The sequence below is a fragment of the Lathamus discolor genome, chromosome 1 (assembly GCF_037157495.1).
Source record: "Lathamus discolor isolate bLatDis1 chromosome 1, bLatDis1.hap1, whole genome shotgun sequence".
Lineage (NCBI taxonomy): Eukaryota > Metazoa > Chordata > Aves > Psittaciformes > Psittacidae > Lathamus > Lathamus discolor.
In genome coordinates, this window is record NC_088884.1 from 76058367 (window position 1) to 76079535 (window position 21169).

General features: G+C 43.1%; 1 protein-coding gene across 2 annotated transcripts in view; it reads left to right on the forward strand.

The window, feature by feature from the left end:
* Positions 1 to 21169, forward strand: part of TMEM178B (transmembrane protein 178B) — a 245107-nt gene that overhangs the window by 209865 nt on the left and 14073 nt on the right. The window contains exon 4 of one of the 2 annotated variants that reach the window (XM_065681403.1): positions 8933 to 9193. The exons of the other annotated variant lie outside the window; for it this stretch is intronic. Coding sequence (XP_065537475.1) covers positions 8933 to 9183 — 251 coding nt within the window. The 3' untranslated portion in view covers positions 9184 to 9193. Of the gene's footprint in view, positions 1 to 8932; positions 9194 to 21169 lie in introns of those variants that run through there. 2 annotated transcript variants of the gene reach the window in all.

Consider the following 21169-nt stretch of genomic DNA (forward strand, 5'->3'; position numbering starts at 1 on the left):
ATCAGCCTTTAGAAATTAGTATCACTTTCTTTTTGGAAATTATCAAATTCCCAAATTTCACTTCCAAAATAAACATTTGGGAAATGATCCATGCAAACAGACAGCCCCCTTGCCATCTTTTGGGGACTTAATACGATGCCAAGGTGGCCTGTTTAGCATTTGCAAGCTAGAAAGCAGTTGCTCAGTTGATGGCATGACAAGGCTCACAATACATTCTGCTTATCTTAGGCAGAGCTAGGATAGAGTGTTACATCTCTGCTTCTAGTACTTCTCTGTGCTTACTGGTGCACTGAGAACATATTTTGCATTTTATCTATTAATGCTGGCACCCATTTTGAAATGGGAATAGGAGACTCCCTGGGAATATGAAAGATCACCTGTTTTCTCTGTACAAGTATCTGTGTGACACTACGCACTGGCCACTGGAATGCTTTTAGAATTTTGTGTTATAATACTCCTCAAGGGGAATAGTAACACCCATCTTTGCATCTCCCACAGCATAAATTCAAAAGCAGAGTTATGTCTTTCTTCTCACAGAATACTAGTTTCATTTTTTTCCAGTACCTTGGGAATTTATCTGATTCTTTAGGTCAATACTGGCAGACCTAGCCCCCAAAAGTCGGGACCTAAGAGTTGACACCTCCATAACAGAATGGGGGTGGTATATAGAAAGAGGTTTTTCAAATCAGTAGCACAGCTGCACTGCAGGGTGGAGTCATTTAGAGGTGTTTTTTTTCCTGGAAGGAAAGGCACAATGAGAGAACTCATTGTCAACTCCATAGCATTTGATCTCCATGGAAACATGATCAGCTGACTTCAAAGTCAACCTTCAAATGTGTCGCATTTTTTTTCCCCCCTCTGGCTTGTTTCTGATGCTGCTAGATGTGTGCTTGCAGTCTGGGGAAGAAATACCAACACAAGCAATCCTGGCAACATTGTACATGATCACAGAACAGCACTGGCATTTAGGAGATGGAGAAGAAAGACTCATAATGAAGTGCAGAGATCTTATAGTCTGGAGCAAAACAAGGACAAGTAGTGTACGTGCACTGCTAAACTTGTTTTTCAGTCTTAAATCGGTCTCTCTGAACTTGGTGTACAGTAAATTAAGGAGTCAGCTCACTCTGGCTTTTCAGCAAAAAGAACCGTTCATATTCGTGTGTGTTCATTTGAAGTCAGGTATACTGACTTGCAATTTCTCCCTCACCAGCATGGCAGGTACTGACAGAAGCCTAGAAGTACCTTCTAGAGTAACAAGAGCAGAAAGCATAGTGTAGTCTAAAAGGGACATTAAGTCTAGTTTGCTTCTCACAGACTTCAGTAGATTTTTGAAGGGGCTGACAGAAAGTGAATTAAAGTAGAGGCAAAGCTGGGGAGACAGATCCAATAGCAATACAAAAGACTCTCCCACCCACAGCCCTGGAAACCAAATTATGTGCATTTTAAAATTCTGTGGTTGTTCCTTATCCCTTAATAATGTCACCAGGTCTTTGATCTGTTGCTGCCTTCTGAATTCCAATGGCAAGACACATCAAGGCCAAAGGAAGACAATGAAAACAAAAGTAGCATTTATTATTGGGTTGGTTTTTATAAAAAAAACACCCAAAAACCAGCCAAAACCAAAACCAGTTTGCTGAGTTGCTTGCATGCCTGGCATCAAGGAGGAAAGAAGACTTCACGTGTAACAAAAGGAAGAGTAATATCGGCATGATTTGCTAGATAGAAAGAATTCTTTACAGAGAGAAAGGGGTGCATATTTCTCTGTGTAGCAGATCTTGTTAAATGCAGAGGCCGTAGCAAGGTTTACATTCACCTGCTCGGCTCCTCAGGTTGTCAACTTAGAAAAACAACATTCCCCTTGGACAAATCATTGCTACACCTGCTTGTTCTAATCTGCCTGGATAGAGTCCATCTGGCTACTGGAAATTCAACAGAAAAGCATCTGGACCTGGCAGAAACTACATGAATGGGGCCTTCCTCATTTCTGCCCGACCTGGCTCTTCCAGGGGATGGGAAGGCAAGTCACGCCAGTGTCCTTGTGGGGGCTACAGTGGCTGCAGAGGTATTTCCTTTGCAACAGGAAAGATTTCAGCAAGTGATCCTTTAAGGCAGTACAGAGCCAGGGTAGTTTGTTGCTTGCAAGCATTCATGTGAATGATGTCAACTTCATAGGGGTGGTCTGCACTAAGTGGTCATTGCTGACATTGCATCTTATTTTGATTTCTGTCTATTATATCTCAAGAACTGAATCACTTAGCACATATAAAAAGGAAGTTTCTGCTTCTGGCAGATCAGCTCAGAGAAACAGTAATAGAGCCCAGAGCCTTTTGCAGCAAAGATCCTCAGTTCACATTCAGTACAAACAACTCAAAGTTCTACAACCAAAGGGTCCTTTGCTCACTTGAAAAAATTAATGCATAGGCTTCTCTTCAGCACCTGAAGGGGAAAATACCCAAACCAGGTAGCCACCACCATCACCCAGAGCTCCCAATGGCTCTTTAAGTAGTGCCTTCAGCAAGCAAAAGTATTAAAAAGCTATGTGAGTGCATACCTTTAGAAAGTATTAAAAGTATTCTCTTTAAGAGTATATTTAGTAGCTCACACTAGGCAATGTGGAAGAAGGCTGCACTGAATTTGTGCTGTGTCTCTTCTCCAGTTTGTCTTGAAGAACATCTTTCTGAAGACTTTTCAGCAATTTAAGATTTCCTGCAAAAGAAATGTTCCACAAACCCTCTGAGGCTCCTTCTCTTTCGGAGAGAGGTTTAATTTTTTTGATTGGAAAAAAAACAAACCCCTCACATTGAGAGAGGCAGAATGACTTGGTTGCTAAAAGACCAAATGCAACGTGGTGCATGGTTTCCCTGTGCTTTCATGTGGCAAGGCAAGCCCAGCCTGACCCGACAAGTTTCCCTTCAGCTCTGGAAAATGCCTAGACTAAGAAGCACCTGCCTGAGGTACAGTTTGATACTAAATTCATGTGTCTTGTCTTCTGGTAAATCTGAGATGTGATGGAGTTACTCAGGTTTGCTCAGACGTTCAGTACCCCTTGTCATTTAATCTTCAGCCTCTGCCGGGGCCATCCTGGGGGATCTGTACTGCAGGGAATGAAAGAAACCTGCCAGCAGCCTCTGCATGTTGCAAAGCATGGTGCTTGCCAGCACAGGGATAGGATAATTTCACTAACCTCTGATTGGGATGTTTCTTCATTTTGACATTAAGAGGTCCTCTTCTTTCCCTTCTGCTCCCAGTAAAATACTGAATCACACTCCACTACTACAATTGGAACAAATTTTGCTGCCTCCTCTGTTGTGGCTGCAAGTTCATGAGCCATTATGTTTGCTTAATGGCTTTAGTCAAGTACTCAAGTCACTTTATTATTGCCAAGTTATTTTGGATGGGTCATAGGAATCAGCATTGCTAAAGTAATCAGAGGGTTATTCAACTCGGGCTTTGATCAACTCCCCTATTCCTTCCCAGATCATTTCATCAAAACAATGTGCCTTTAGCTAAGTAGTGTTGCTTTTGCCTTACATACCAACTCATAGCTTCAGGCGGTGCTTGCTCATAGCTGGTGTTCACCGCCTGCCATGCACAGCATGGATATTCACTCCCAGTACAGACCCATGCACCATGGTATATGGTAGCAGAAATGTCACCATGTGCAAATCCGCAGCATGCTATAGCGTGCAATATAAACTGCATGTCAGTTGTATCAGCATAGCAAACTGGAGACCAGCCCTCAACTGCTGTCATATTGTTCCATATTCTGTGCTGATTTACATGAGCCTAAGGATGGGACCTATTAAGTATTCACACTCCTGACAGGATACATAGTTCTCTGGTGCCATAACTTATGATGGCTTGTGCAGCGGCAGTTCAATAGACAGGCACTGCTGCTAAAGTAACATGCAGCAGGCATACAGCTCTGGTGCGGTGCAGATGCCGCTGGTACGTTTTGAAGTAGGAGGCCAAAGGCCAAATGCAAACCACATTCTGACAGAGCTATAATGCAATATCACTGCACCACTATAGACCCTGCAGTTTACTCTGGCTCATGGTGTAAAATAAAAATGCATGAAGTTCCAACCCAAGTGCGTATACGGTCTCACAAGGGCACTGCACCGGATCTCCATCACCCTCTTGGACTTCTCCTTCCCTCTCAGCCTTTTGTATAAGGACAGTTTTCCGGTAAACCCCTGGCTATTCTGCAACCTATCGGTGATGCTGCAAGCTGCTTCTGCTGGAACAGTACATAATTAAGCAATAATTTATATTCTGTGCATGTATGCACACAGCAATAAAGTGTTCTCAAGAGCTGCATGCTGCTGAGGCATTTAATCCATGCACAGAAGGAGTTTACTGCAAAGCTGCTCCCTCCAAAAGGCTTTTGTCATCACTGTGTTGGGAGGGAATTTGGTTTATTCTTTAATAATTTCATTTGATAGTGATATAATTTAAATAGCAAACGGTACACACTCCACTTTAGGATCAGACCTCATTTTATTTGTTTGATGTACCTTGAAAATAATAAAAGCTAGTAGGGCAGAGGGAAAGTAAAGATAATGTTGTTTCACTTCTGAGATTTTTTTTCTCCCCAAACCCTATAATAAAAAAGCGATGATAGTTAAATAAACAGCAGTCCTTCCAAACGCATTAGTGGCCACAAATTGCCATCAATCGCAGCTACTAGGAATACTTTAAAAGGCAGAGATTTGCATTTACTTGAGAACGGCATGGTTTTAGAGGACATCTTAAAATCCATACCTTTCTGCTTCTCTTTTTATCTGCTGGTGTTTATAAGTAATACTTGACATTTCCATCTCTGGGAAAAAAAAAACAACAACCAACCCAGAAGGGGAGAAGAATCAGGATTCTGGGTTTGTTTACTTTGTACATCTGACAGCACTGTTAGTATGTGAGTCATTTCTGCCTGTTGTGGGGGGAAGGGAGAGAACAAGCATCTTCCATCAGGCATGGAAGAAATGTTTTCCAAATAATGAGAAAAACTGTTTGCAGAGGGGAGGGTCTCAGACGTAGGATTGGTGCCTGGATCATTTTACTTGCCGGCTTTTTGGATTTCCCTTGATTTCAAATTGCTGATGCCTCCTTCAGTCTAGTCTGACACCTTATCCCTGATCCTAGGGAGAAGGGTGTTTAGTTGAATCTCCCGTCATCAGGGTCTGTTTGCACACTAGCACCACTAAGTCTCACCTTCATTTGCACTATACCTAAGAAAGGCAGCCGTTCTTGTCTGACCAGACACCACAGATCCTGGGAAATCCCTCAAGCTCTTATTGCTATGGAAGCAGACCCAGGTCTGTGGGCAAAGGATATGGCTTCTGACACGGTTCAGGGGGTCACTAGCGTGAGGCAAAATTCAAATGTATTTGGTAGGGATGGTTTGAGCCTGTCTGTGTTAAAATCAGTTCATTCACAAGCAGTTCTGCTCTGCCCTGGAAGTGAGGTTTGAAAACTGCAAACGGAGGCATTGCAGCCCCTCACACAGCTAGGCTGATCAGAAAGGAAAGCGATGTTTACCAAAAAAACTCAAAACCGATTCCCAGCAGCAGAGCCCCACAGCTCTGCTTGATATAATCATGCTTAAATCAGCTACAGCAAAGTTCTCTGACTCATAATCCACACCGAATTAGGCTTTGACCATCAATGATATTACCTTTCCCAGCCGTTCCTCTTCTCACCATGTCTGCTCCTGCAGCAAGGTTGGAAGGACCCCAATCTTATACACATCCATAACAAATAAGTTCATCTCTGTTCTAAACAGACTTCCAGGCTAATTGAAAGAGACATTCAGTGTGATGCTTAATATTCTTCTTCAAGAATATATAAGAAGGCGAAGCACAAGATAGCCACAAGGTATTAAATAGCTCAGGTGCTCAAACTGCTGTTGACCATCAGTCCGTTAGCAGGACAGGCACTGTCAAAACCAGCCCAAGAGGAACCCAGCTGTCTAGTAAAGAGTCAGGATGGAGGTTTAAATACATGTCAAACAGCAGCATCTGTGGCTCAGACATGGCTTTACGTGAAATGTCATCTCTCACCTGACTGAAGCATTTTGCAGTGACATGTGAATTTCCTTTGTCAAAACCGCCACTGTTGCCTTGTCTCATTCATTACTGTTTCACTTAAGATGATGATGTGTAAATCCCACCACAAAGAACTTGGCACTTCTGCTCTCTACAGCTGCTGAAGGAGATGGTCTTTATCACCGCCATCCAGCTTGCATACAAGCACATCCACAGTGAGCTCTTGTTAACCCCTGTCATTCACATCCCATGTGCCAGTGTTATGGCTGGACCACCAGCCTTCAGGTTTGGTCAGAGTTATGGGGAATGTTTTTCACAAGCAAATTGAAGTTTACATTGCTGCGGCTGTCCAGGTATCTGGGGGATTAATACAATGTATGGGGGTACCTCACTGATGGCAAGAACCTGCCAGGAAAGTGAGTAAGGGTTCAGTTTACCTTCTGGGGAGAAAAAGAATCTCAGGGCTGGGGGTGATCACGACTTGCTGCAATCCTGCTGCCTCTGAAGCATTGTGTCCATAGCACAGGCAGGGTCATGGGCAGGGGCGACACCCTCCCTCCTCCTGCTATCCCAGCTCCATGTTTTATCCAGATTAGTACAAACTATGTTTTCAAGTTAATCTCTGCATCACTTCCACCCACGACTTTTTTACTATGATGGCCGAAACCCATGCAATTTGCATGGATGAACCTTTGTGTTATGATTGCCAGTTCCTGAGCAAAAGTTACCAGTCGTGAGATAGTAACTGTACTCAGTTTTCATCAGTAACCCTCCTGGTGAGAGGCCAGATTAACTACAAGTGGGGAATTGCTTGCTTGGCTGAATACAAACAACACATAGGACTCATGTAATGACCATCAAGATTCCTCTAGGTGATATAAAATGGCATTTTTGTGTCAGTAATGAATAGCACTGTGCCATACAATACATTCTCCAGAAGCACAGGGGTGTGACTGGCTGAGGACTGTACTATGCGTCCTCTAACATTGTACACGGCAGTCAGTATTTGTCGTCATGGGATTAGCCCATTCTCCAGTGAAAGGGCAGGAATGGGACAGGCTTTATTTGAAGAAGTCTCATGCTCATGATTTGCTTTATTCTCTATTGTTGTTACTCATTCTTCTTTATTGTTCATTTGTCACGGGCAGAATACCCCCAGCAAGATGGAGTGACAATATATTGGGCACTGTTCAAATACAAAGATAAGCATCACTTCTTGCATTGTAGAGTTTGTGATCAAAACAGCCAAGACAAAGTGTGAAAGCATGGGGAGTATTTGAAATACAAAGTTATTTCCTTCCCTTTTGTACTTCGGAAATGCAGCTCCAGTCTGGCCGCACAGATTTTCCCACCTACCTCTCTTAACAATCTTATATTTTGAGAGAGCCGAAATTATCATGTTCTTGCTTGCAAAGAAAGGCCTTTCATGTCATGTTCTAACCACAGACAGTTGAAATGAGCCATGGAGCTTGCTTCAGAGCACAGTGGCTCTGGTGGATCCTATTATCCTCGATCCAACAGTGTGCTATTCATGTTGACATGACTAGCACAGAGAAAAACTGCGTACTTGCCAGACACCTTCACATTACTGGATAACCCAAGTGACATAGTAAAACATGGAACAGGGTGTGTGATTTCTAATCAAACTACCCGATTTTTTGAGAAAGGGATTCTGCAAGGAAGACTCCCCCATTTCTCTGGGAAATCTGTGAAAGCAGCTCCAGAGCTTGGGATCTCACAATGCTTTTGCTGAAGTCCAGAGAACCGAGTGTAGACTAATTGGGTGCTGGTGAGAGACAAGAAGGCTGGTTTTATTTCAACAGGCATAGTACCTGCTACAGCTTGGGCCTTCTGTACCTGTGGCTCTCAGGCAATTCAAAGAGGCCCACAAAGGGAGGAATTAGAGAGTAAAAATAAACTGCCGAGTTTATGATGACTTCAGTTGTTATCTCTTGAGACAGATGCATAGCATCTGTAGCTATCCATTATTTGGTGCGTGGGTGACAACTGTGACATTTCAGGAACTCGAGAGTTTAGCTTTGATGAAGCTGGAGGCCAAAGATCAAAATTGGACTCATCTGGGTGGGCTAAGGTTCAGCCTCATCTGATACATGTGTCTTCCCATAACACTTACCACCTGAGAGAGTTATGAAGCCTGTCCTCGCAGTGCTCTCAGGAAGAAATGAAGTACTGCTGCGGAGATGGAAAACAAGAATAGGATATTTTGAAGATTTCCCCAGCACAGCAGAGGGCATCTAGATTGGGACTGGAGTCATACAGAGAGTAGAATGTGGGTTTTGAAAGAGAGTTTAAGGTTTTGACAGTGGTATTTAAAAGCAGGGTGTGTAATGAAGGATTTTAAATTTTTATATAAGAAAAGTCTGGAAAAAATCTCCCAAGTCATTTCAAATGTACATTTCAACAGAGCCAAGTATGTGAAGCGTTTTGTACTATTTTCTGCTATAAAATCCATCACGGAAAAAATGAAATTAAACAAAAAATTCAAGCTTTTTATCCCCCAAAGAAAGTATTGAAACATGATGATTCATTCTGTAGTTGTCTAAAGCAAAATTCCAGAAAAATCCATAGTCTCACAAAGCATTCAGGTTCCCAAGGGAGTGCTCATAACGAAAACTGTTCCTGCTGAAGTTTTTCCATACAGCTCTGTTCAGCATCAGATCAGTATTCAAGGCTCCTTTGGCACTCAGTTCTTTCCCCATGGAGCCACTAGACTTAAGCCATTTCCTATGCAAACATCTTCCCCTAGGTATTTCCTTACTGCTTGCACCAGCTTTTGTCAGGAGACTTGGAAAGTGGTGTGTCTATCACTCTTCTAACTTCTCTTTCTTTTTTTCCTCCCTCCTTCTCCCCTTCCCACTCTCCTCCAGGAACCTTCTGCATCATTTCACTGTGCACGTGCGTGGCTGGAATCAACTTTGAGCTCTCCCGCTATCCCCGCTACCTGTATGGACTTCCCGATGACATCAGCCATGGCTATGGCTGGTCCATGTTCTGTGCGTGGGGGGGCCTGGGCCTCACTCTTATCTCTGGCTTCTTCTGCACTCTGGCCCCTTCTGTCCAACCTGTCCCCAGGACCAACTGCCCCAAATCTAGACCTGAGAATGGGACAGTGTGCTAAAACAAATAGCAAACAGATACACACATACATATATATATATATGTCTATGTATACCTATACATGCATATATATGTATATATAATTATATATATATCTAATCTCAAATTAATGCCAGTGCCAAGGTAGAGCTGAGTCCAACACAGCACTCACATCTCCACTGGACTCTGTTGCTTCGTTCTTTCTCACAGCGATGGGAAAGCTTTTCTCTCACATGGCTCTTCCATCCAACTCTTTTCAGCAGCAAACCTTAGAGATCGAATGAACATACAGTTGCATCTACCTACTGCCATTTGGGAAGGGGAACAGGGGGTCCATGTGGGGGATCTGGAACGAGAATCTGTACAGGACATGGAGGGTGGGGTGTGGGGGGCAAAAAAGCCTGTCCATTGCATCCAGAGAGAAAAATGCAAACAGCAAACAAAGGAACAAATCAAGTGCTTGAGCCAACTTTACAACGCGCCTCCTCAAGACCATTATCAGAAACCCACCCTCTTTCCTTTTCTTTCTTGAAACAAAATGACAAAAGCCTGCCCTGTCATTGGTTTGGGGTTTATGGGTTGGGGATTTTTTCTTTGCTTAAAACACAGAAAACAAAATGGACAGAACGTGTGGGGAAAAGCAGAAAAGCATTTTCTCTTTGCCTGCCAAACTTCAGAGAAGCAAACAAGTGAAAATAATAATAACGAAAGCAGAAAACAACAACAAAAACAAACTTCATGAGGACATCTCAGCGGACTTTCCAACAATGCGGTTTTAATCTTCCAGCTGCCTTACATCCAGGCTTACAACTGAGGCTGAACTGCTAACGGAAACGCAGCAGAAGGCCTTTTGAAAATGCTGTGATACATGTGTGTGTAACCTTTTCTTCCCTCTCCTTTTCTTTATTTTTTTTTTTAAGAAAAAGAAAAATTTAAAACATTGCAATGTGATTGTCCACTAAACCCATCCACGCTGTGTTTGTGGCCCAAGACTGAGGCACCGCAACTGCGGAAGCGCGAGGAAAGCCGTGAGGTCTGAGACAGCATGTCTCCTCTGGTGGATTTCAGGATGTTTTTTTGTTTTCACGGAGCATCTGAGAGTTCAGGATGGTGGATCCAAGGGAAGACCGACCAAGGAGCAGGGAGGTGGGGGGAGCCATGGCTGTTGTTCTTCCCAGATATTTGCTGGAGTGGGATTTCATCAAGTTTCTGGTTCGGATGTTTAAGACAACTGGGCAAAAGCCATTGCTGAGGAGGAAAGGGAGCCAAGTTTTGTAAGGGAGATGTAAGAGATGCCTCTTGTTGTGTTCATGTATGCCAAATAAGACGTTCCCACATCTTGTCTTTGGAAATCTCCCCGGTTCACTGGACATCTCCACTCTCCATCTGGGAGAACTGTGTACAGATGGAAGCAAAAAGGTCAGATGCAGAGAACAGAGATCCATTTCCCATGAGCTCAAGCATTGTATGATATAATTGTGAATCTGCAAATGGGACTCTTTCTCTTTTTTGGTCTTTCTCTTTTTCCTGTTACTTCCACTTCCCAAAAGTGTCTCTTTTCTCCTTCCCTCTGCTCTTCCCAACCTATGACCTATTCAGGTCATAGGTCCCAGAAGAGCTAAATGAACAGCTAAGTCTGGAGAGGTGGGTGAATGCTGTTAGAGGAAGCAAAGCATTTTGGTTTTGAGGGCAGTGGGTCCTTGCAGGGGACCAGTGGCTGAGGGGAAGGTGGGGAGGAAGGGCCAAGGGAATAACTAAAGGGAGTCTTAAAAGACAATGACTGAATGGCCGTATGCAGGAGTAAGGGTGCCACTGTCAAATGCACAGGCAAAGGGACAGAAGGCAAAGTAAAAAGGCCTCCCAAAACCAACTCAATTGAACATGCTCTTAATTCAGGGATAGTACCAGCAATCCTTTCTTACACGATATCCGCATGCCATCAGCCCTCATTAGCCAATAAAAAGTAAACCTCTGCATCTAAAAAAATCTCACCAGGAGAAGAAGGAAACCTGTCCAGACTGTGCTGTTGCACAGAAATTGAGGCATTCATTTCCAGGTCATGGCAGTTACACAGTTAGCAAGAAACAGTATTTTGGTTAAAAAAGTCCAATCAATGAATAATTCTTATGCAAGACCATTGCATAGCCGGCTATTCCCCTGCCAGCCCTGCTTCCCTCCCTGTTACACCTTGTGTCTTGATGTTGCTTTTTTAACAGTGCCCAAATGAATGATGTTTCCGGAGGGCGTGTTGGAGTAAGGTAGATTTGGGTTTCCTTCGTTCTCGCTCAGCCACCTAGCTTTTGCTTTCCCTATTCTACAAACTCCCCAGACATGCCAGTGCCATCTGACAAGTCAGTGTGTTGCCATTAAAGTGCCACCCCTGACAACTGAAGTTTCATTTCATTTTCCATTCAATGTGACCAGAGAAAGTATTTATTTATTCATGTTGAAAATGTGAGCTTTTTGAAGAAACTTCCTTTTTAAGTCAATTAGGGAGGGTTTGGGGTTTTGGTTTATTGTAAAGGTTTTGAAAACCTTTGAAACCATTTGACTGCAAGCACCTACTAGGTAAGGAGGCTGATGAATTACCATTGAACAGGAGAAGGAAATTAACACTAAACAGCTCTTGGAAAGCAAAATGAAAACTGAAAGCAGAAAACCCATAAATGAAAACCAAATAAGAACATTTAGAAATTCTTTGAATACGAAAAGTTTTGTGAAAAAAACCCTAACTTCTCATTAAGATATTAATGCTTTAGGAAAATGATAACTTTCATTAAACCAGCTTTGAATGCAAACTTTCTTCCTCCTCTGCAGTGCTGAGTGTGATAGGGAAGATGTTTCATGTGAACACAGATACCTGGAGTGACCCAGGTAAACTAAAGGGCACAGAGGTATCTGGTTGGGGTCCACCTCCAGGCCCTGGGGCATGGAAAGGAGTGTGAGAGCTCCTGTGATGATGTACGCTTTTGTGGTCTGTGACTGTTCACAGGGTGTCTTCTTATACAGATACAGTTTTGGAAAGTGGTATTGCAGCAAGATGTAAAGAAATTGACACGATTTTGCTGTTTTAAGGATTCTCAAGGCTTTCCTTGCTTTCTACAGCTGGCACAAATAGTTCTGCCTTGATGGTGTTCTTGCCTTCTCTGGTGTTGGTTTACAAGCTGTATATGAGCCTGTATGTTTGTCTGTGTGTGGCAATGGTGGAAGAGGGTTATGATTATTTTTATTTACAACAGAAAAGTGTTAACCCCGGATCTTTGGACCAATTCTGTGATTTTCCACTTGCTATAGCATAGGCTCTGTAAGGCCTATGTGGCTATGGAGTATCTTAAAAGTTATGGGAGTGTCTGAAGCAGCAGATGATCCTGTTACCTTAGTCTCAAACTGGATCCCCAAAGGGACCATTTGTCCAAACACCAGTTCTCTTGTCTTTGCCTCTGGTAAGGGCAAAACCCCCTTAGGATACCGTGAATTTCCCCCCATGCTACTCACAGAACTGGGAGGAGCTCTGTGTGCTTCAGTACTCTTACATGGGGCTCACAGCTTTCTGTTGGCTCAGGCTCATCTTTAGAAAAGGGTTGACTCAAAATAACGTCCAGATCCAAATTTGCGATGGTTAGTGTCTCCATCTATCCTGAGCCAAAGCACACTCGCATCTAGTCTGAGTTTCTGCATTCTGGGGAGGCTTTGAAATGTCTTTCTGAACAAAGCTTTTTGATGAGCGTGTGGTTTTCTATTTGAGGAGTAGTTTAGACATGTTAGCTGTGATCCCAGCATTAAATAGCTTGACCCTATTCCTCAGATCTGCTCTGGCAAAGCGTCTAAGTGTGTTCTTTACTTGGAGCGTGTGACTAATCACCTCAACTTCGGTAGACTGTTCATATGCTTAAAGTTAAGAATGTGCTTTCCTGGATGATGTTCAGCTTCCTGCAGAGTCCAGCCCCTGCTCTTCTCTTCTTATCCTCCCCTTGTAGATGAAGTGACATTCTTGTCCTAGCCTGAGATACCAGTGCGTGTTTGGTCTCCCTTTCTGTGAGGTGGGAATGTAGGGTCCGTAGGCAAAAGGCTCTTTCCCTCCCATGGACTTTCATGTTGCACTGCTGGGACAACATATCTCTATGCTCCAGAGACCCCAGAGAAACTTGACTGCAAAGAACACAGATGTCATAAAATACCAGTCCCAGGGACACAGGATGAATTGGCTCAACCCATTGGGATCCATAGGCTGAGATTTTGCATGTGGTGATTCAGTTATTGTACTGTGAAGTTGTCCTGTGACCGCAGTGAGTTAGCTACAGGGGATTTGCTGTCTATCTCTGCTGGGAGCACTCTATACATGACTGTACATATGACGGGGCCACATGGTAGGAGTACATGTGTTCTGAATCTCATGTACTGTATAGAATACCCTCTTCTTCGAGCTAAAGCTGTTTGCGTGTTAAAATTTCCAACTCATATGGGCGGCCAGTATGTATCATCTCTCTCTTCTCCCTCTCTGCAAACACACAACTGATCTTCCCTGATCTAAATAGTAGAGCCCCTCCAGTTATATTTCTAGTTGTGATTTTTTTCCTTTCATGCTATCCCAGGGCAGTCACAAGTGGATCACAAACCACCAGTGACCAGAGCAATTTCTCTGAAATATTGCTTCTGAAAGATTGCAATTGCTGTTTTAAATGTTATTTCAGCTGCAGTAACAAATGGAAGAAAAAACCCCAACCAATCAAAAAAACCTCACAAACCAAACACAAAAAAAGCCTCCGAGTCCTCTAAACAGAGGATGCTCATTGTCTAAGGAGAAAATTGTAAGAGTTCAGGTATTCTACTTTCCTGTAGATGCAAGACATTTGGGACCACTTTCAACTATAGCATGTTAGCTGTGCAGTTCATTGGATGGTGAACAAAACAGCGTTGGTGAGGGAGAGGATTGATATACAGAGGGTATCTGAGATTCCCAAGGGTTTCTGGAAGACTGTGTCTCCATGGCTGTCCATTTACCCACTATGCAGCACCACCAAATCAGGCTCATCCCTGGAGCCCACTGATAAACAGAGCTCAGAAGAAAATCACTGTAATCTGTCCTTAATTCTTGAGTGCCAAGCTAACTGCCAGCAGTGAAATGGAGAGGAAATAATATGTTACCAAGTATAGCTTAAATAAAGACATACATTATTCGGGCTTTTTCTTCTGTGTGACTCTACACAAACCTAGGAGGGCTGTAGGAGTGCTCAGGCACATTCACACAAACCAACACTGTATTTCATTGCCCCCAGGTTTTGTGCTATTTCATGGCCCATGCTGCTGTGCTCACCCAGCCAGGAAGGGAAGACTCAAGGTGAATAACTGAGACAGCTCTGAATGATTGCCAGGCGCCACTGAGAGACAAAGAGTAAAGAGCATGTGTGAAGCACAAACAGCATGTAAAGATTACTGATGGATGAATTTCCAAGGTCAGGAACTCAGTTTCAAAAAAGCCTGAAGTTTGATCACAAACTCCAAGCCAGATCTATACAGTCTTGATTCTGACAGTCTAAACTGAAAACTCACAAAGACAGGGCTTAGTTCAAAACTTATAGCCCTACTGTTTCGAGTTATAGCCAGGAATATAATGCATCTGTTCCATAGTCTGTTGAAGTCCATTAGAAAGCTTCCCCTTGGCTCCAGTGAATTTTGGATCAGGTGCCTTAGAAAATGTTTTAGTACTGTCTTGGTTAACACTGAAAATTAAATGCATGCTGACACACAATGTCTGATCTTTGGCTTTAAATAGTTGTCAGATACTACCTTTCCTCCTGGAGCCTCGTACAATGCTGTCAATTTAATTACAGTATGCCTTACACATGTTTAGGATTTAACTTGGAGAAAGCCTAGACGATTGCCTCAATATAGGCCACAAGAGGGACATGAAATGGTGGTCACCTCTAGTAAAGCACTTCAGAATCACAGATCTGTCGTCCTTCCTTGCTCAGGGAAGATTTGCAATGAAAATAACAGAGGCTTAGATAGATTATCTCCAGGGAAGGTGAGGGAAGGAAAAAAAGGAAACCTAACAGCAGTTGCTATAGGTCAGAATTGACGAGCATTGGTAGAATTACGTGAGGACGATCCAATGTCACCCACAGCATCAGCAGCAGGAATTGTCAGACCATCCTAGGACTGCACTTTTATATTTTCCTTCAAACGTTTTCTTGCGTAGGGTGCATATACATGGGCACCCTCGCTCCCCTCCTTCCCTGGACACACACACATGCACATCCCACATGATGTGGGTGCTAGTAACCTGTGAATATGTGTACTATACAGAGGAAATACATGGCAAAATGCAGCATGATAGTTTGTTTTCTATTCTTTTATAATTAACTCAGGAGTTAGAGTACAATTCAGATGCCATCTGTGTCTGTCCTAGGTTGTGCATGCAGAACACATGGAAACTATCTGCTGAAGAGACATGGGGAAGCACAGTACAACTGGGACCATTTGGGTATTCGCCATCAGAATGTATTTGGATATGTAAGAAAGACTTGCCAGTATTGTTCTGATCCCAGAGATGCAGGGAAAAGGAAGCAGCTGAGATGACACAAATATGTGTTTCTTTCTGCCCATTTTGCTTTTGGGCAGATACATGCCCCAAAAAGGGAGGCAGTGAACAGCTCAGGGCAGAAACACCCTGAAACACTGCAGCAAGACTTCAGAGCTGACCATCAGTGCTCTTCAGTGTAGGGTTTCGACAGAGCTACTGCTGATCCAGTCAATCCTTGAGCTAGCCATCCTACCTCCAAAAATGCAGTTGTGTCCACAAGTCCTACCTGCTTTCAGTCATGCCCAAGAGTCCTTCCTACCTTGTAGTGCCACAGACCCTGGTACTAACCACTCATGTGAAATACGTACAGGCATCACTTCCTGAGTAAGGCTGAGGGAAAATGAAGTCCCATCAGGCCAGCCTTGGTATTCACAAGATTGATTCTTGCAACCTGCTGTTGCAAGGTGCTTCTCTAACACAGATGGCCTCAGCCACGGGAGAACAAATCGCACCATATCACTTCCAAATCAGAAATGTTTATGATCCTCTGGTGTACAAATCCTGCTGTGCTGAGAGGCAGTGCCCTGGCAGGACACCACCTGAGTCTGTCCTCTGCAGAGGGCTAGTGTGGGCTGTCAGCAGCATGAAAACTGCAGTTAATGCTGCTCGGCACAGCAGGGAGCTCTGCATCCCGTGGCTCTGAGCCCTACCTGTGGCAGCAAGGCATAAGAAAATCTCTGTAAAGGCAATTCCTTCAAGTGGCCTTGTTATTTTGCCAGCTGGTCAGAAATATACAAACAGTAACAGTGATTCTGCTGTGGATGGGATTAAGAGTTGAGCCTTCAAAAAGCTGTGTCACCTGTGGGTTTTGCCCCAGTTTCAAAGAGATGTTAGACACCAAGGAGCAGGAATCAGGTATGTCTCAGTCTCCTGGGGCCAGCTCCACAAAAGAGCCTCACATCCAATTTTTCCTTAGGCAGTGAATAGGAGTAAAATGCTATATTCCTTTGGTACCCACATATTTTAAAACCCCAAACATATACACTCCTAATTTGCTTAAGCTTTTGTGACCTTTTATCTCAAAAACAGTTTTCATCTGACTGTTGGGCATAAGGCTATATTTTCTTTTAAGAAAGGCTGTTCATTAACAATATAGTTTGTAAGGAAAATGTTTAAGTAATCAGAACATTGAAAGTGCAGCCTTTGACTATTCAGTTAGAGCATACTGAATTATTTATAACTCCTGGGCACCAACAACAGTCACAGACCTCTAACTTAAACTTTTTGCTATTTTTATTTGGCAATCTCCATCACTTAGAGTGTTTACATTTATGTATTTGCTATTTGATCTTTTGCAGGACAGAACTTCCCCACTTAACACAGAAAAGCATATTTGGGGACTTCTGAAGATATTTTTTCTGCACTAACTTGGATTTTTTTAAAGCATTTTGAGGCCTAGTAGGACAGACTTTACAACTTTCAAAGCTGCAAGCTGTACCTCAAATGGGCTTGAACTTTCAGTTCTTTCTCTCTTGATTATAGATCATTGGAATCAATGGGAAATTTGCTTCATTAACAACTGTAAGACTGGATCCTATCTACGAGTATATGTGATGAGGGGAATTAGGTAAGGGGGCTGTACTTGTATGTTAGCCCACTTTTGATGTTTTCGTAGACACAGGAACAGTCACTGCTAAGTCACTCTAACTTTATACCAATTTGTTTTTGTAAAAACCAACCATTACACTTGTGTGTGGCTGGAATAAGGCAGTGGTAAATCTAGCCCCTAGGCTGACACACATATACATGTATATATGTGTATATATGTATATATATTTGTAAATCTATGAACAATGTCTATAACTTCATGATTGCCTGAGATAAGGTGATGTACAGAATTTCAGGCAAAGGACTGTTTCTTTTTCACAATCCTCATGTATCTCAGATTTAAATTGAAACAAATGAAAAAGTTCTATTTCCCAGGAAAATCCTCATTCTGCCACTGTGTCCCACTAAAGCCAGCGGCATGCATATCCGAACACGTGTATCCAGTCATGAATATATGAGACTTAATCTCAAGGGCTCTATTAAGAAAAAGAAATGGACTGAAAAAGCCAACAGCAGAATTTCTGTTCCACATTAGCTCTCTCAGCACACTCATCCTTTATTAAGAGGCCCTTTGTATGGATGCTGTTCTTCTGCACCAGGTGTATGTTTGTGTGGAGCACCTTTGTGGATGAAGTCAAGCTACAGAAAGGCCTGGATTTTCTGACCTGCATTCATCCCCATTTACCTTAATCACTTAACTGAGCTCTTTATGTTAACAAGCTCATCTCTTTTCATTTCTTGTATAGGTAAAGAAAAAGGAAAGTTGTTTCTAGATGGTAAACCAGTGAAACTGACATCTAAGATGGCTTTAGGAGCTCTCTCTCGCTCCATAGAGTGACCACTCACCTATCTTTGGTGTTCCCAAGATCTTAAAAGATCTTAAATCCTGGTGAGATGAATCAGGGACTTAGTGCAGAAGAGCATCCATATGGGGATTAGCCATGGCCCTGTGCTTCAGACACATGGCCTGGCTCAGCATGCAAAACACAGGTGTTCACTGTTCACTGTTGGAACAAAAGGAGATGTTCATGGCAGGCTTCCCTTCCCAAATTGCAAAATTACTGCAAAGGATAGTGTTTGCCCCAACCCCTGGAAACTCTGTTTAAGGTGAATTCTTTGTGGTGGTCCTAGTGATGGAGGTCAGAGATCTCTGGTCTGACCTCTTCAGCTTTCTCTGCCAGTCTTGGGCATTACTGAAGCAGTTCAAAGAGCGAATTTACACCCTAAACGTTTGAATGGCTGAGCTGTTCACAGGTTACTTTCCCGCTCCATCCCCAAGCTTGCCTGTAAAGAGTGATCTTGCTGGTAGTGATAATCAAAAAATTCTCCTCCAAGGTACAGTTTGGGTAGTTTCATATATTTTTTCAATGGTGATAACTGCTTTACAGCCAGCTTGTACAGAGATGAAAGTGATTGCAATTTCATCCCTTATTGTTGGGATTATGGTTTTCCTCAGAAACACTAAACTGAGGACTCAACAAGCAAATGAACTGTGACTGTATTCAGAAAGCTGCTCTGACAAGGCTGAACATACATCTCCATCTTATGGTGAGAGTCTCTCAGAGCTAAAATTTGGAATTGCATATTGAGTCTGTCTGAAGGGACCAGCAACTTAATCCAGTATAAGAACTTTGGAGATCTTGTGTATTCCCATATTTCACCTGAATAAAAGAAACACAGTCAGAGGAGGGGGAGAATTAAACTGATTTCTGGAAACTCGAGGGCTAAGTGAACCAACATATGGTCACTTATTTCTACAGCTAAATTTAAGTCAGTGAGTTGACGATCTTCACTCATCTCTCAGAACAACTTGATTTTGAAAAATATGGTTAGGGTTATGACAAGACGGACTTCAGCTGCCCTGCAGGGACCTGTAAAGAGAGGATTCCACACTGTGTATCAGTACTTAGGGAAAGACTTTAGCTAGAAAGTGGAAGATAAAGCTGAGTTCCAGGGATCGCGCTGTTTTCCAGCACGGTACCACTGTGACCAAACCGTACTGTTTCATCCTGACTTTTTTCTCCTGTTCTCCCTTTCCCTTTTTTGAGGAGTCAGATATATCTCCCTTTCTTCCTTTTCCTCCCTCTGTGTGAGAATATAGAGATGCTTCCTGTAAAGAAACATTTCTCTAAATCCTATTCCATACCAACTCTTGCATATGTGACTGCTTTGTTATTTGAAATGCCTGTGAAAAAGAAATAAAGGCTTTAAGAGTGAGCTCTGGAAATGAAGAGTAGCTTGAGGATAAATCAAATATAAGGATGCAGCTCCATTTTCTGCAAGACTTGTCAGAAGGGTCCTAAATTCTCCTCACTGCCCTCCTGCCCTCCCTGTCTGTGAGAGGGGTGGTGAGGGTCCTGGAATGTAGGACTCTCAAAGGCTGCTCTTTTAGCTATCAACTCACTGTGTCCCATGAGGCTTTTCCAGACTTTTCAGAGTTTTGCTGTCAAAGGAAACCTCTTTTTAAAAGGTGATAATGTTCAACATCAAATGGGAAGAGGCTCTAAAGGGTGGCTCTGTCCCAGTTTATCTTTCTTTTCCATTCTTTACAACAGCCCTGCGTGTCCATCCTGCACTATCCTCCCAGCTGGACTGACTTTGCCAAGGGTGTAGCTTGCCAAGAGGGGCCTGCCTGGCCTCTCGTCCCCATGCTGCTCTTGGATTATCTTCTTGGATAATTCTACACTTTCTCTTAAAACAAAAGTCTCACCTCCTAACAAAAGCCATAACTACTCCTGTGACCCTGCAGCAGGGAGCCTCCCATGGGACAGCAACAATGCCTGGCACTGGCGGGATCCTAGAGGATAGGCAGGAAGATGGGTGGATCTCACGTGGCCATCTCACATCAGAGAGCTAAACCATCACGTTGCCTTGCAAGCTCCCACCTTGCTTCATGAACCACTCAGACAGTTCAGAGTCTGGATCTGACTTCTCACTGACTCACACTTACGCCGTCGCACACTCCTATGGCAAATAGGTGTAGGCGTGGCAAAACAAGCCTATGTGAAGGCATCAGCGGTTTGCACAAGGGTCAGTGAAAAATCAGACTCACCGGACTCTTCCCGCATCCACAGCAACTGCATCTCGTGCAGGTATTTGCTCTTTCGGATTTCCTCTGCCCCAAGCGATAATCACCCTAGCCATCCCGCATTGGTCCTTTTATTCCTTAAGGAAAAGCATCTTTTTGTTCAGAAGAAATGAACCAATTCCCATAACCATCCTTTGGTGATGACAAAAGCTGAAATCACCACTGTCTCTAATTTACAGTTTGGGAGGCTTAGGATAATAATTTACTTAAATGCTTGTGAACTGAAGCATGTCAGCACTTTTCTAGGACATTCCCAAGTAAAATAATACGACTGGTAGAAGACATTTATCATGTGAATGCATCATGGCCAGATGTTTATGTTTCCTCTAAGTGCAGCACACACATAACAAAACTGGATTAGAAAAGAGCTAGAATGCCACAATACTCAGGCATACTCAGAGAGATGCATTGATACGACTCATCTATTTGGCATGCTTTGTCTTCAGAAAGTGTTATGAGTCCCACCAGACCTGTCTGAAGCAGGTAGTTATTATAGCCATTTTAGAGATGGGAAGCCAAAAACCTGAGAAAAGACCTGATGTTCACTGGTCTGATGCCCCCTTGGAATTTCTGCTTCTGGAATTTCCCCTTCTGGAATTTTCTGGAGCCTTCTGTTTTCAGCACTCTTGAAAATCCAGACTGTAACTGGTTTATCCAAATCTGCAGTGGCTATAAAGGTGAAAGCCAGGATTAGGACACTCAGGATCCTGACTTCATCACAGCACTGCTACAGAGCTTTGATCCCATGAAGCACATGCTTAATTTCAAGCACGAATGTTCCATTAATGA